The sequence below is a fragment of the Dipodomys spectabilis genome, unplaced genomic scaffold, assembly GCF_019054845.1.
Source record: "Dipodomys spectabilis isolate Male_0828 unplaced genomic scaffold, ASM1905484v1 ptg000353l, whole genome shotgun sequence".
Classification (NCBI taxonomy): Eukaryota; Metazoa; Chordata; class Mammalia; order Rodentia; family Heteromyidae; genus Dipodomys; species Dipodomys spectabilis.
Window position 1 is genome coordinate 1140179 of NW_024871030.1, and position 14639 is coordinate 1154817.

The window sequence follows — 14639 nt, forward strand, 5'->3', positions numbered from 1 at the left end:
AGTAGCACCAAATAAGCATGTGAACACCAAGTATTCATTTCATGGAAAACTCAATGCATTATAGTGATAATGTTTTGTATTCTGCCTATTATTAAATATGGAGTTTACAAGTTGTAACATGATCCTTCTACTCCTGCCTTTCTCATGCAAATGAGCCTGTTAGAAAAGCCACCTAGAAAAGGCAGGTGCTGATGACTCATGCCTATAGTCTTTGGTGCTCAGGAAGCTGAGATCTATGAATGGCAGTTTAGAGCCAACCTGGATGGATAAATCCGTGGGATTATCTCAAAAAGCCAGAACCAAAGACCTGGCTCAAGTGCTTTTGCACCAACCATGAATGAAAAAACCTGAGCAAAAGTACCAGGCTTTTAATTTGAGTCTCAGTATTGGGAAACACATAATGAGAAAAGGAAAAAGAATGAGAAAAGACCTAAAAGAGTGAAAACATCAAAATTATTGTCACCATCAGTTTTCTGGGTTAGTGTTTTTGTATGTGTGTGCCAGTTCTACAGCTTGAACCTGGGGCCTGGGCTCTGTCCCAGAGCTTTTGTGCTCAAATCTAGCACTCTACCACTTGAGTTAGAGCTCCATTTCAGCTTTTTGCTAGTTAAATGGAGGTAAGAGTCTCTTGGACTTTTCCTTCCTGGGCTGGCTTCAAACTACTCAGATCTCAGACTCCTGAGTAGCTAGGATTACAGGCCACCTGGCTTCTTGCTTATCTTTGTACCTGTTATATTCTCTCTCCTATCTTTAGATGTTAGGAAGTCATGAGTGCTTGTTATTTCTCTGAATCCTACCTGAGCCCCTGTCCCAGTTACCTTCGTACTGAACCTGATCTCTAAAACAAGGCCTGGTACAGAAAAGCTTCCCAAATACTTCTGGAATTAGATTGAGCTTTCACACTCATGGACAGTCAGAGGGGGAAAAAAACAAGCGACGTAGGAAGGCACTGGTAATATTCATTTACCACATGATGCCTTTGGCTCCTTACATGGAGAGGGACCAAAATAATTGTAACAAATATAGTTGCCTCCCCCATCTTTGCATTCCACATCTGTACATTGATGTGGAATTGAGGAGGAAATTTGTGTATTATTGGACATGCACAGACTTCATTATCTTGTTGTTAGACCCAACATAATATAGTATCACAACTATTCGGTTAGCATTTCCATTTATAATTGGCATTATTGTCATCTTCAGATAGCTTAAAGTGTATAGAAGGAATCCGGGTGCCAGTGGCTTACACCTATAATCCTAGCTACTCAGGAGGTTTAAATCTGAGGATCATGGTTCAAAGCTAGCCTGAGCAGGAAAGTCCGTGAGACTCTTAACTCCAATTAACCACCAAGAAATCGGAAATGGCACTGTGGCTCAAGTGGTAGAGTGCTTGCCTCAAGCTGAAGAGTTGAGGGACAGCGCCCAGGCCCAGAGTTCAAGCCCCATTACTGACCAAAAAAAAAAGTATAGAAGGATGTGTTGTGTATGCAAATCCTGCATTCATTTACAAAAGATGCTTTTGGCAGGGGAAGGGCATGTCTATAAACCCATTTCCCCATCATGCCACCGGACAACTTCATTGTTTCATTTTCTACGACTCTCTTGAAAACTGCCAGTGTTGATTGTAGGAACAAAATAGAGGGTCTTCACCAGCTGTCATTGACCAACAGGGCTATGGGCACAATTTCCTGGGATACTAACAATATGTTTCGTGGTGAGAGGAAGATGTGGGATATTTGCTGTGCTGAATTTTTTTCAGTGAAATTAAGGATTCCTTCTAATGTCTAAGACCCAATTGACCGCACCTCTACTTTCAACTTATACAACATGTCCAGCTGGGTATATTTTGCATCATATTTTATGTTCAACCAAAAACTCATTTAGAAGTAGGTTTTATGTACTGGGGTATATTTCCAATGTATGAAAGGAATTTTTTTAAGGAAAATGTTTTTTCTTTTGAAAAGCAAAGAATGATTTAGTAATGCGAAAAGCAGCTTGCAATTTGTCTAACTCAAGTTTAAATTTTTCCCTGTGGATTGCCTTTCAAGCTAGCAATTACAGGCTGCTGGGTCTATGCTTCAGTGTTTTTCAGTGCTTTGGATTAGATAATACATAATTGTTGATGTGTGTTTAGTGAGTAAGTGGAAAGGAAATCACTTTCCTAGCTTCAATGCACTGTTCCTTAGAACACGGGAAATCCTATGCCCCCGAGTGATAGGAATTGGGTTAACTTCTCCTGAATTGCTCTGAAGTGGCTTTTACTCACTGATTTCCCCTCTCCCCTTTTTTGAGCCATTTGTAGCACTGAAATGCAAACTCCCTTGCATAGCTGGCTTAAGATGCAGTTTGTGGGCAGTTCCTGGTGGTTTCATATTTGGCAGGTCTGGCATAAATTCACCTGAGATTAGGATGCACTTGTTCTATGAAACTAACTGTCTGAAACACTTCTGATAACCTTGCTGAACATTGGAAGCTTAGTAATAGAAAACTGCCATTGATGGATAGGTGGCCTTCTGATGGGACAGGATTGAAGAATCTTGATTCAGTTTTTTGTCATCTAGTGTTCGAGAGAGGCAGAGTTTTATTTGATGGGTGTAGAGACATTTAGCATACTTGCACGTTTTACAATGCTTTCCAAGAGGTATGCCATGAAGAGTTCACAGACTAATTCACTCCTCCCATCCCCAATATGAGTAATTCTGCTTTATTTTTATTGTATTCCAAAGATGAGAATGTCCAGGAACTTAAACCAAAAGAGAAGCTTGAGGCTGGGGATATAGCCCAGCAGTAGAATGCTTGAACTTGTCTGACATGCATGAGGTCCTGCAGAGAACAAGAAAGGGAATGAATGATGAGAGGAAGGGGGAGGAGGAGGAAAAGAGAGAGTGAGAGATTTAAGTATATTCCAATCCTAAAAGGTTAACTCTAAAGAGTTAAGTGTTATTCTACCAACTGCTTCTCACTGAAGACTTACTGACATTTAAATGTGTAGTTTATATATTTTTAACATAACAGAAGTCTTCTCCATAGGTTATGATATATGTGTATATATAATGTATTCTAATAATATAACCTGTTTATTTTCTCTTTCCCTATGCTTCCTGGATTTTTGGTCTACTACATTTTTCATGCTTTTTTCTCTATCAAGCTTATAGACTTCAGTAATTCAGTGAAGGTACAGAAGAAATATTTATTAGCATTATTGATGAGTTCAATAAATTATACAGTCAATCCAGTTCATCCATATTCAAGTTAGACAACATACAGTTTGCTAGATACACTTTTGGGGTGGGGCTTAAATTCCGCTAAATTTGAAGACAGATTTGTGCACTGTAGTTTTATGGAATCTGATGTGAATATCTTTCTTAGCACAGCACATTAAGACATATTCATTCTGTGTAAATGATATCTCATTGACATTTTCAATTCGTTTGTAGGATTCCAAAGCCTATTTCCACCTTCTCAATCAAATCGCACCAAAAGGACAAAAGGAAGGTGAACCACGGATAGATATTAACATGTCAGGATTCAATGTAAGTATAGGTACTCTTGTTCTACAATCTTACCAAAATTATTGTCTATTTCTTAGAAATAGAAGAATTGTTATAACTGCATGTAGTGATGTTAACAATTTTAAGCATTATGTTTTACAGTATTTTTGTTTATGTAACTAGGGGGACTAGCCTTATTTACTTTGATAAATAGTAAGTTCCAATAATCATAGTGGTAATGATTTATACAGATGATGATAAAAAGCATTCAAAGCAAGTAAGGGAAATAAGGACTGGCAAATAGCCTTTTCCAAGTATTTCGATTATCCTCAGTAATAGACTTAGTGATTATATTTTTCATATCTAAATTGGCAATGTTTGTGTATTAAGAGTCAAGTAAATATATTTACAAAATCCTGATCTATGAAATCCAATTTGAGGAATCACTGTTAGGGACCGTGTTTCCTGATTATTTCCCTGTATTGTTCAGTGATTTTGGACAAAGTTCCTTCCCAAAATTAGATTTTACTTTGCCCATCCATTTAAAAAGTTGGACTAAATTAATTATCCCAGTTTTAGTATTCTGGATTTCCTTATACTCATTAGATACCAAATATATTTAATAATGTTTAACAAAAGTCCATGTATGTATTATATTATGCAATTGGTTTCATTTACTAAACCAAAACTGAATTTTTAACTGACTGTGTGCTTATATTCCTGTCTGTATGGTAAAGGCAAAATACTTAGGCTCAGGTACCTCTTGGTAGATATAAGGTTTCCACATTTGCACAAAGCGAGCTGTCTGGGATGGCTGGGCAGGTGAATGCGTACCTAGGTAAATGAGTTCTGATTCTAATACAATTCTTCAGTCACTTCTCAGCCTTCCAAATACACTTTGTTTTTTGGGGCTTCCTCCTCAGAATCCTTCTAAGATTTTCTTACCAACTCTAGACTTGAGTCCAAAATGCTCTGATGTTTAAGGTTGTACACAATCTTACTCTATTTCTCCTAGCTTGTGTTATTTCCCTTAAACTTTTCTCTTTTCCTAGTACCACCCAGGTGCCTCAGTCTTCTCCAGTCATTTTATAAAAACAAAAACAAGAGGCTGGGAATATGGCTCAGTGATAGAGTGCTTGCCTAGCATGCATGAAGCCGTGGGTACAGTTCCTCAGTACCACATACATAGAAAAAGCTGGAAGTGGTGCTGTGGCTAGCCTTGAGCAAAAGAAGCTCAGGAACAGCAACCAGGCCCTGAGTTCACAAGCCCTAGGACTGGCAAAAACAAAAATAAAAACAAAAAAGTACCTTTTTCCAGTGTCACCATTTTCAACTATTTGAAAACATGAACAGTTTTAAATTTATTTGTCAATTTCTGTCTTAAAAAATCTAATTTAGCCTTTTGTGGGGCATGAGAGATGTAATTCTAATTGAGTTTAATTTAGTGAATCCTTACATGCATGATCTGGCGCCATCTGTGGTCTTTAAAGATACTGCATATCCTGCTGAGCCACTTTCCTTCTTTTTTCATTCAAAAGTTTCATAATAAATACCATGTGTTGACTAAAAGAAAGTAGAATTATCCTACCTGCCTATAATTATAAAGGAAATTTATATTTTCTGTATGGACTTTAAAAGATGTCATTTTATTTTACTTCAACAGGAAACAGATGATTTGAAGAGAGCAGAGAGTATGCTTCAACAAGCAGATAAATTAGGTTGCAGACAGTTTGTTACCCCTGCTGATGTTGTTAGTGGAAACCCCAAACTGAACCTGGCCTTTGTGGCAAACTTGTTTAATAAGTACCCAGCACTGACTAAGCCAGAGAATCAGGATATTGACTGGACTCTACTAGAAGGTAACAGGAAGTTTTGCTAATTCTAATGTGTAGGCTGTAGAGTAGAAATATAAAGAGCATGGCAATATCATAATCTTAATTTAGTAAGTTACTTTATCCACTTGGCTTTGACAGGTGAATAAAATAGATAAATTAAAAAGTAGACACCGGTGAGTGGAAACCAGAGGCTTCTGTATAGAGATAATAATGCAAGCAAGCTGGGCACTGGTGGCTCATGCCTATAATCCTAGCTACCCAGGAGCCTGAGATCTGAGTATCGTGGTTTTAAGCCAGCCCAGGCAGAAAAGTCTCCATGAGACTTTTATGTCCAATAAACCACTCAAAAACTGGAAATGGCTCTGTAACTTGAGGGATAGAGTGCCAGCCTTGAGCACAAGAAGGCTCAGGGACAGTGCCTAGGCCCTGAGTTCAAGCCCCACAATCAACAACAAAAAAAAAATACAAGCAAACTTTGAAAATAAAGTAGACTGGATTGAAGTTGAGCTCAGTGGTAGGGACCTGTCTCACATGCTCAAGGCTCTGAATTCCTGTATCTGCTACCACAGAGAGAATTGATTTTAAAAATATGGGTCTGTGAATGTGGCTCAAATGGTAGAGTGTTAGTAAGTATTCTCCTCTGAGCTCCATCCAGCCACTAAGCTTTCAGGTAACATTGTTTTAGCATTGGCTTATATAAGTGATAGTTATATGTAGTTTGGTATTTTTTAATGGGTAGAGGAAAAACACATTAGCCAGAATATATGGGTTCATAGAAGCATAGCAAAGTTTTAGAAAAACACAATTAATAACAGCAGTTACTTTGAAGTATGCAGATTTGAGGAGATAATGGAAAAATATTAACAGAGAATGGAATTTTATAAAGTTTATAAATCTCTAGTGACATAGCTCATTTTGAGGCCCTGGGTTTGAACCCATGCACTGCACACACACAAAAAAAAGTCAGGTACCAGTGGTTTACCCTGTAATTCTAGGGGGTACTTAGCAGGCTGATCTGAGGATCATAGATCAAAGCCAATCAAGGCAGCAAATACACAAGAACCTTTTCTCCAATTTACCAAGAAAAACCTGGAACTGGAGGCAAAGCTGAAATATAGAATGATGCCTGTATGCCTGTAAGAAAACAAAACAGAGGAAAAAGATCTTAAGGCCTTCGGTTCAAGCCTCAGAATACACATGTGTGCATGTGTGTCCCCATGCACATACACACATAAAGTAGAAGGGGAATGGAAGGAAAGGTTCATAAACCTAACTTGCTTAACTGTTTGTAATATATCTGTATTGTTTAATTTTGAAATAAATTTTTTAACTATTTTAAAAAATGGTTTCTGGGCTGGGAAGGTGGCTCAGTGGTAGAGTGCTTGCCTTGCATGCATGAGGCCCTGGGTTCGATTCCTCAGCACCATATAAGCAAAAAGAGAAAAGCTGGAAGTGGCGCTGTGGCTCAAGTGGTAGAGTGCTAGCCTTGAGCTGAAGAGCTGAGGGACAGTGCCCAGGCCCAGAGTTTAGGCCCCATGACCGGACCCAAAAAAAAAAAAAAAATGTTTTCTGTGGTACTGAGGAATCAAACCCAGGGCTTCATGTATGCTAGGTAAGCACTCTACCACTAAGCCACATCCAAGCCCCCTAAAAAAGAGATTTTTTATTTTTATTTCTGTTTTTTGTCATTCGTGTGGCCTGAGCTATGGGCCTGGATGCTGTCCCTCAGCTCTTCAGCTCAATGCTAGTGCTCTACCACTTGAGCCACAGTGCTACTTCCAGCTTTTTCTGCATATGTGGTGCTGAGGAATCGAACCCAGGGCCTCGTGAATGCAAGGCACTCTACCACTGAGCCAGCCTCCCCAAAAAGAATTTTTTTAAAGTAGAAATGTAGACAGAATATAGTTAGAATGCTTGGGAAGTTCATATTGGAGAAAACCTATACATATGAATAGAACAGATCAAATAAACTAATATATGGTTTGATAATATGTGTACATATACAAGACATTTAATGAATGATTGAATATTGTTAATAGGAGAAACTCGTGAAGAAAGAACCTTCCGTAACTGGATGAACTCACTTGGCGTTAATCCCCACGTGAATCATCTCTATGCGTAAGCCATCTACTTCTGTTGTAAACAGGAGCGTCAGGAATGTGGCTATATATATAAGGGCAACACTAATGGTTTTCAAAGAGTTTTATTTGTAGCTTTTTTTATATTTGAAAATGTCAAATGATGGTTTCTATCATCATTTTCATAACATATAAAAACCCAAATTCTTCATTTTCCTGGTCACTGACTACAAGTGGGAGGATGTACAAGTATTTTTATGGTACTCTAGGGCACAGGTACTTTGTTTTAAGAGGCCAGCAGACCATCAGTGATGCCTTGGGTCCTTTGGATCACTGTTCTCTCAGCCTAGCCTATTCTTGGCCCAGTGGACTAGCTCACACCTGTCCTATATTCCATGTACTATTTTCTCCACCTGGAAGTTTGCTTTCCCAAATATAATGTTTTGCATCCTTATTTTATTCCATACAATGCAGTGTCTTTGCCTACATTTAGTGGTTCATATCCTTAGCAATTTTCGTTGTTAGATTCTCTAAACACTGACCCTACTTCTGTTTGTTTGTTTGTTTCATAGCACTTCAGTACACCCAAATCATATCATCTCTTACTCATATACTTGTTTATTGGTCAGCCCTCCAACTGAATGTAAGAAGAGATTTTTTTCCTGTATTCCCAGCCTTTAAAACAGCACCTTGCTTGCAAAAAGGCACTGAATTTAGTGGCCTTAACTCTGTTTTCAGCACAGACCAATGAAAACAGGAGTCTTACATTGTGGCTTTGGTTATGTTTTTAACAATGTTAATGTTACTATTTGACACTAGTTTCTTTAATTAAGGGAATTAAAGTCTAGCTATCTGTAAACATTGATTACTTTTCTTAAAATCATTAGTGACTTGCAAGATGCCCTGGTAATCTTACAGCTATATGAACGAATTAAAGTGCCTGTGGACTGGAATAAGGTGAATAAGCCTCCATACCCGAAACTTGGAGCCAACATGAAAAAGGTGTGTAATGAAATTACCACATGTCTTATTTCTTCTTTCATTTTCTTTCTTTCTTTTTTTTTTTTTGGTCAGTCATGGGGCTTGAACTCTGGGCCTGGGCGCTGTCCCTCAGCTCTCCAGCTCAAGGGGAGCGCTCTACCACTTGAGCTACAGCGCCACTTCCGGTTTTCTGGTGGTTTATTGGAGATAGGAGTCTCACGGTCTCTCCTGCCCAGGCTGGCTTTGAACTGCAATCCTCAGATCTCAGCCTCCTGAGTAACTAGGATTACAGGCGTGAGCCACCAGCGCCCGGCTACTTCTTTCATTTTCTTAAGCTCTGAAGTCTGAGCTTCTCCAAGACAGGAACTATGTCTTGGTTTTTGTTTTTTTTTTTCATCTAAAACTCTTTATTCCATTGTTGTTGGACAGGTAACTTATAGAATTCATGATTCTAATATGCCAATGTTACTTTCTTATAGAAATATCCATTTTATTTTTTTAGTGGATATCTCATTGATGATCCATGTATCATGATGCTTCACTCCTTGGGAAAGTAGGGTAGATGAATTGTCCCCAAACATAAAGCAAAACACACAAATACGTAGCCTAGAAGACTCAGTAATTCAGGAAAGAGAGAATATTCTCTGCTCCATAGCAAATGTGTATCATTTCCCCATTTTCTTTCTTTTTCCTTATCCCAGGAGAAATCACTGTACTCTACTAACAAAATAGTGTTCTACAAGGTACTATAGATTGGAATGACAATGGCTATTGGAGTGAATGATGAACTATTGAGGTTCTGGACTGAAGTAGGGCCATCCTTACTCTGTTCAATTGATAGCAAGATACTGGTGATCAGGTTCTTCTGCCACCATTGAGCTGTGGTTCACTGGGGTCAGCTTGTGAGTTAGATGACACTGTACCATAGGTGTCACTGAAGATAATGGGAACCTCTAGGAGAACCCATTTCTACACAAGTTGTAGTGCTCAGGGAAATGTTCTAGAAAAGCTAATAGAGTTTTAGGTTCGGCCAAAGGTCTAGGAAATATGGAATAAAAGATTTTTCAACACTTTTTATAATCATTGACTTCCTCATAAAGCATTTACTGCTAACTATAGAGGACAGTCAGAATTTTTTTCAATAACATTTTTATTGTGTTACGTGCAAAAAAACTTAGCAGTATACAATCCACACAAATAAGGATGCAGATTAAATGAGCGGAAGTGTTTAACCATTCGTTTCCTTTTGTGTGTCTGCAGCTGGAGAACTGCAACTATGCCATTGAATTGGGGAAGCATCCTGCTAAATTCTCACTCGTTGGCATTGGAGGCCAAGACCTGAATGATGGGAACCAAACTTTGACCTTAGCTTTAGTGTGGCAGCTGATGAGGAGGTACAGTGTACACGTAGCTCTTTAAGCTCTACTAGGATGCAGCGTAATACTACCTTTACCACTGTAATGCTACTTTTTACATAAGCAAGCATGTACATGAGTACACTTTTGTACTTACTTTAGATTGTGACATGAGTTTCAGTCTTAAGTTGTATCTGAGCTGTGACAATTCCCTCTTTACCTAGAAAACCTGACACATGGACTTCAGCATCATTTAATATTTGTGCATAATATTCTTAGAGGGGCTGGGGATGTAGCTCAGTAGTATAGTACATATTTAGCATGTATGAGGCCCTAAATTCCATTCTCATCCCCAAAAATAAAACCAGGTGTGGTGGTACACATCTGTAATACCACCACACTAGTGGCAGAAGCAGGAAGATCACAAGTTTGAAGTTAGCCTGGGCTACACAGCAAGTACTGTCTCTCATAAAACAAAACTTGTGAGGATAAAATATGAACATGTCCATGTATCCATTTGAAAATGATCTCGTAACACTAATGCTAAAAATACCCATTAGGACTAGAACCAAGCCAGAGCACAACTCATTTGAAATCCTTACCACTGTTAGAATAGCATAGCATGTGTCTGCACATTTAAGCACTGTGATTCATGCCCCTATACTACAAAAGATAGATGAGTGACAAGGCATTCCTCCTTTAAATATTTTTTCACATTGCATGAATGTCTTTCCTTGAAATCTTTACTCTTTCAAGAAAGATGCTATATCTTTCTAGTCAGGTGCTGGTGGTCACACCTGTAATCCTAACAACTGGGAAGGCTGAGATCTGACAATCACAGTTCAGAGCCAGCCTAGGCAGGAAATTCCATGAGATTCTTATCTCCAGTTAGCCACCAGAAAACTAGAAATGGAGCTGTGGCTCAAAGTGGTAGAACACTAGCCTTGAGCATTATAACTTTAGTGACAGCACCATTCCCTGAGTTTAAACCCTAGTTGTTCTAAACAGAAGATATCTTTCTAATGCTTGTATTTTTTCTTCTTCTGTTTCTCTTAGATATACACTAAATGTCCTGGAGGATCTTGGAGATGGTCAGAAAGCTAATGATGATATTATTGTGAACTGGGTGAACAGAACATTGAGAGAAGCTGGAAAATCAACTTCCATTCAGAATTTTAAGGTAAGAATCTATATTGACTATTACATCTATATTCACATATTACTATTACTCTGTTTGCTAAAATAATACCTATAATTTGGAAGAACTCCCTTTGGTTTTGTGAATGCTAATTATTCTTGGGCTCCTGCTATGTTTTTCTTCTAATTTGCTAGGTTATATCTTCAGCATTTTATATAAAATCGCACATGTGAACTTGTACATCTTGAAATTCTTAGCTTTGTTTTCCTTTCTTACTAGGATAAGACGATCAGCTCTAGTTTGGCAGTTGTGGATCTAATTGATGCCATCCAGCCGGGCTGCATAAACTATGACCTTGTGAAGAGTGGCAATCTAACAGAGGATGACAAACAGAGTAATGCCAAGTAAGGGAAAGTATAGAATCGTGTGGAGAGAACACAGGCTTTGCAGCCAGGCAGATATGATTGTTAATTCTGGTTCCACCACATCCCCCAGACCTGGGGAAAATTCTTTAAGGTTTTGAGTATTTTAATAGGTTTATTGAGATATAATTCACATATTGTCCAATTCATGCATTTAAAGTCTACATACATTCCAGTAGTTTAATGTGCTCACTGAGTTGTACAGCCTTCACCACAATCAATTTTAGAACATTTTCATCAGCCAAGAAAGAAACTCCAAGCAGGTGTGGGTAGCTCATGGTCTGTAATCCTAGCTACTCAGGAAGCTGAGATCTGAGGACCATAGTTTAAAACCAGCTGAGACAGGAACGTCTGTGAGATTCTTATCACCAATAAGTTACCAAAAAAAGCGAGAATTGGAGCTGTAGCTCAAGTGGTAGCAAAAAAATGTTCAGAGATAGTACCCAGGCCCTGAGTTCAAGCCCAAGGATCAGCCAAAATAAAGAAGCTCCATAGCAATTAGTAGTCATTGCCCCCATCAAGCCCAAAATGACCACTTACCTACCTTCTATTTATTTGCCTTTGGGGGACTCATTTTCTCTCTATTTAACAATAACATGCCCTTCATCTGCCATCTCCCAATGTCCTCCTTCACAGTTTCCCAAACTTCTGTTAAGCACCATTCTACTCTGCCCTATGATAGTCCACATGTAAGTGTCCTTTGACAAGTCCACGTATGACAGTACATTTCAGCCACTAGTGTTACTTGCCACAGAATGAGTGAACCTGAAGAAAGTTGTAAGTGATTCACATCACTTACAGGCATAGGCAGATCATCATGGCACTTTCGCCATACTCATATGGGGAAGTAGCTTTGAGTCTGAGGTTCTCTATCACTCAAATGAGGCCTGTGCTAATTACATTAGAAATTTTTGTAGAGGGGCTGGGGAGGTGGCTCAGTAGTAGAGCACTTGCCTTGCATGCTGGAGGCCCTGGGTTCGATTTCTCAGCACCACATAAGAAAAAAGCCGGAAGTGACGCTGTGGCTCAAGTGGTAGAGTGCTAGCCTTGAGCTGAAGAGCTGAGGGACAGCGCCAAGGCCCAGAGTTCAGGCCCCACGACCGGACCCAAAAAAAAAAAAAAAGAGAAATTTTTGTAAAGATTAAACCATAAAAATGTATAAGGCCAGGTGCCACCTATAATCCTATAATCCTAGCTAATCAGCATGTTGAGATCTGAGGATTGAGGTTCAAAGCCAGCCCAAGCAGGAAAGTCTGTAAGCCCTTATCTCCAGTTAGCCAGCAAAAAGCCAGAAGTGAAGATGTGGCTCAAGTGATAGAGCATCATCCTTGAGTGGAAGAGCTAAGGGACAGCACCCAGGCACTGAGTTCAGGCCCCAGTACTGGCACAAAAAATTTATAAAATCTTATCATTGCTAGTCATAGTATTGTGTACCTGTAATCTCAGAACTTGGGAGACTGGGGCAGGGGGATCACAGTTTTGATGCCAACACGGCCTTTGTTCTGAAACTCTTGTCTCAAAATAGAGAAAAGCTTAGATTTGTGTCTGACCTTTAAGGTTGCTTAGAGAATTATAAGAATAGTGTATACTTTAAAGCAAATCAAGAACAAAATTAAAACAAGGGAAGCCTTGTATTGCAACACTGCTTAGGAAATTTTTTCTACTTGTCTTTTCCCTTCTTCACTCATGACCTAGTTCTATAGTGACCCAGTGAAAAATGTACCAGTGCAATCTGAAAAATCTGCTCACAGCAATGCCTTTTTAAAAGATAGATAGCTAATGTGCAGTCCTGCAATAATGATTTTCATTATTTGAAAATATATACATATGACAGGATAAAAATTTAATATCCATAAAGATTACAGTTGGAATGCACCTAGAAAGTGCTTATGATTAAGTGAGATGTGTTCCTGCCAATTTCCCTAGCTGTATATATCAGTCCTTTTGTCCTATTCTTTGCCTGCCCTTTCTATTCCTTAGTTCAGCCATTATCCCATGTAGATTCTCTTCTCTCACTTAAATATTTAGAAACACTCACTGTATCTTACCAAAGCAAGTTGGATTTTGCATGTGGCATAATTTTATGCTCCATATCTCTCAGTTCCCATAAGGAGGGTATCTTAACTGATTGCCTGTGTAATAAGAATGTCTATGGATAATACAACCAATCTAAGTAATTACATGTAGAATTTCATTTCCACCTGATGTCAGTGATTTATACTCAATTCTCAGCTCCTGATGGAACAGATAAGTGAATAAATATTATTAGACCAAGCAATAAAACAGAACACATACAAACACAAAATAAAATCCAGATTTGTACTTTTGATAGGGAGTTTTTGCATCTCAGCCAAATGATTATAAAATAGAAAATAGATGTCTCATAGTGTCCTTGACAGACAAGAAATTCTTTCATCTTGATTTTATTTTCGAAAAATAGGTACGCAGTGTCCATGGCTAGAAGAATTGGAGCCAGAGTGTATGCTCTTCCTGAAGACCTTGTTGAAGTTAAGCCCAAGATGGTCATGACCGTGTTTGCATGTTTGATGGGTAGGGGGATGAAGAGAGTGTAAAACAACACCTCTCAATAAAACCAACCATGTTCCCAGGTGCATGATTATTAGTAAGTCAGCTATTTCCAGGTGAAGTACTCACGGCTTAAGGAATTCTTGGTCATCTAAAGGACTTTTAGTTTCAATTTACAAGAGTAGTTCACCATGAGAACCCTGAGGGGATTTTTCAGAAAAACAGCTTCTTTTTCCCCCACAGTCAAAGTTGAATCTGTCAGGCATACCTAAAGTGTGTGCATCATCAGAATACTTTCTTCTCTTCCTGGAATGCTGCCCTTGACATCTCTCATTGCTGCGTGTATTTCTCCCTATGTCTCTCCCCTCTTAGAATGCCCATCTCTTGAGATTTGCTTAGATGGTTGCATAGGAATATTGTTAGCCAGTCATTTGCTTTCCATCTTGTCTGCTAACTCTTATTCAAAAACTATGGGCAGAGGTATATAGATGGAAGTAGTCCTTGCTTACTTGGTAGTACTGAAAATTTGCCCAAGTAACTGGCTGCACAGAATGTAATAGAAGCTTTTCTTATTCTTTTATTCTTAAAATCAGTATCTTTTTACAATATTCTTTCTACATGATCCTTTTTTGTACATTTAAGAATATTTTGATTACATTCAACAAGTCTGCTGATTTTGCTACTTTTTTAAGGGGGTCTTCAAGTGAATAAGTAAAAAAATATATTGTTATAGGTAGAGGAAAAATGTACCCGAAATTTGCTTATATCCAAGCTCTAAACAATATTTTGTCTTGAGTCTGTTTAACAAATACT

The 14639-nt window shown here is 38.5% G+C and overlaps 1 protein-coding gene across 2 annotated transcripts in view; it reads left to right on the plus strand.

Moving 5' to 3' along the window:
* The window catches only part of Pls3 (plastin 3), an 89367-nt gene extending 75322 nt beyond the window's left edge, over nucleotides 1-14045 (plus strand). For both annotated transcript variants that reach the window (XM_042665828.1, XM_042665827.1), the window contains 8 exons: nucleotides 3438-3533; nucleotides 5155-5350; nucleotides 7366-7444; nucleotides 8292-8406; nucleotides 9646-9779; nucleotides 10797-10920; nucleotides 11158-11282; nucleotides 13741-14045. In XM_042665828.1, coding sequence (XP_042521762.1) covers nucleotides 3438-3533; nucleotides 5155-5350; nucleotides 7366-7444; nucleotides 8292-8406; nucleotides 9646-9779; nucleotides 10797-10920; nucleotides 11158-11282; nucleotides 13741-13873 — 1002 coding nt within the window. In that variant the 3' untranslated portion in view covers nucleotides 13874-14045. The remainder of the gene's footprint in view (nucleotides 1-3437; nucleotides 3534-5154; nucleotides 5351-7365; nucleotides 7445-8291; nucleotides 8407-9645; nucleotides 9780-10796; nucleotides 10921-11157; nucleotides 11283-13740) is intronic.
* Nucleotides 14046-14639: the final 594 nt, after the last annotated feature.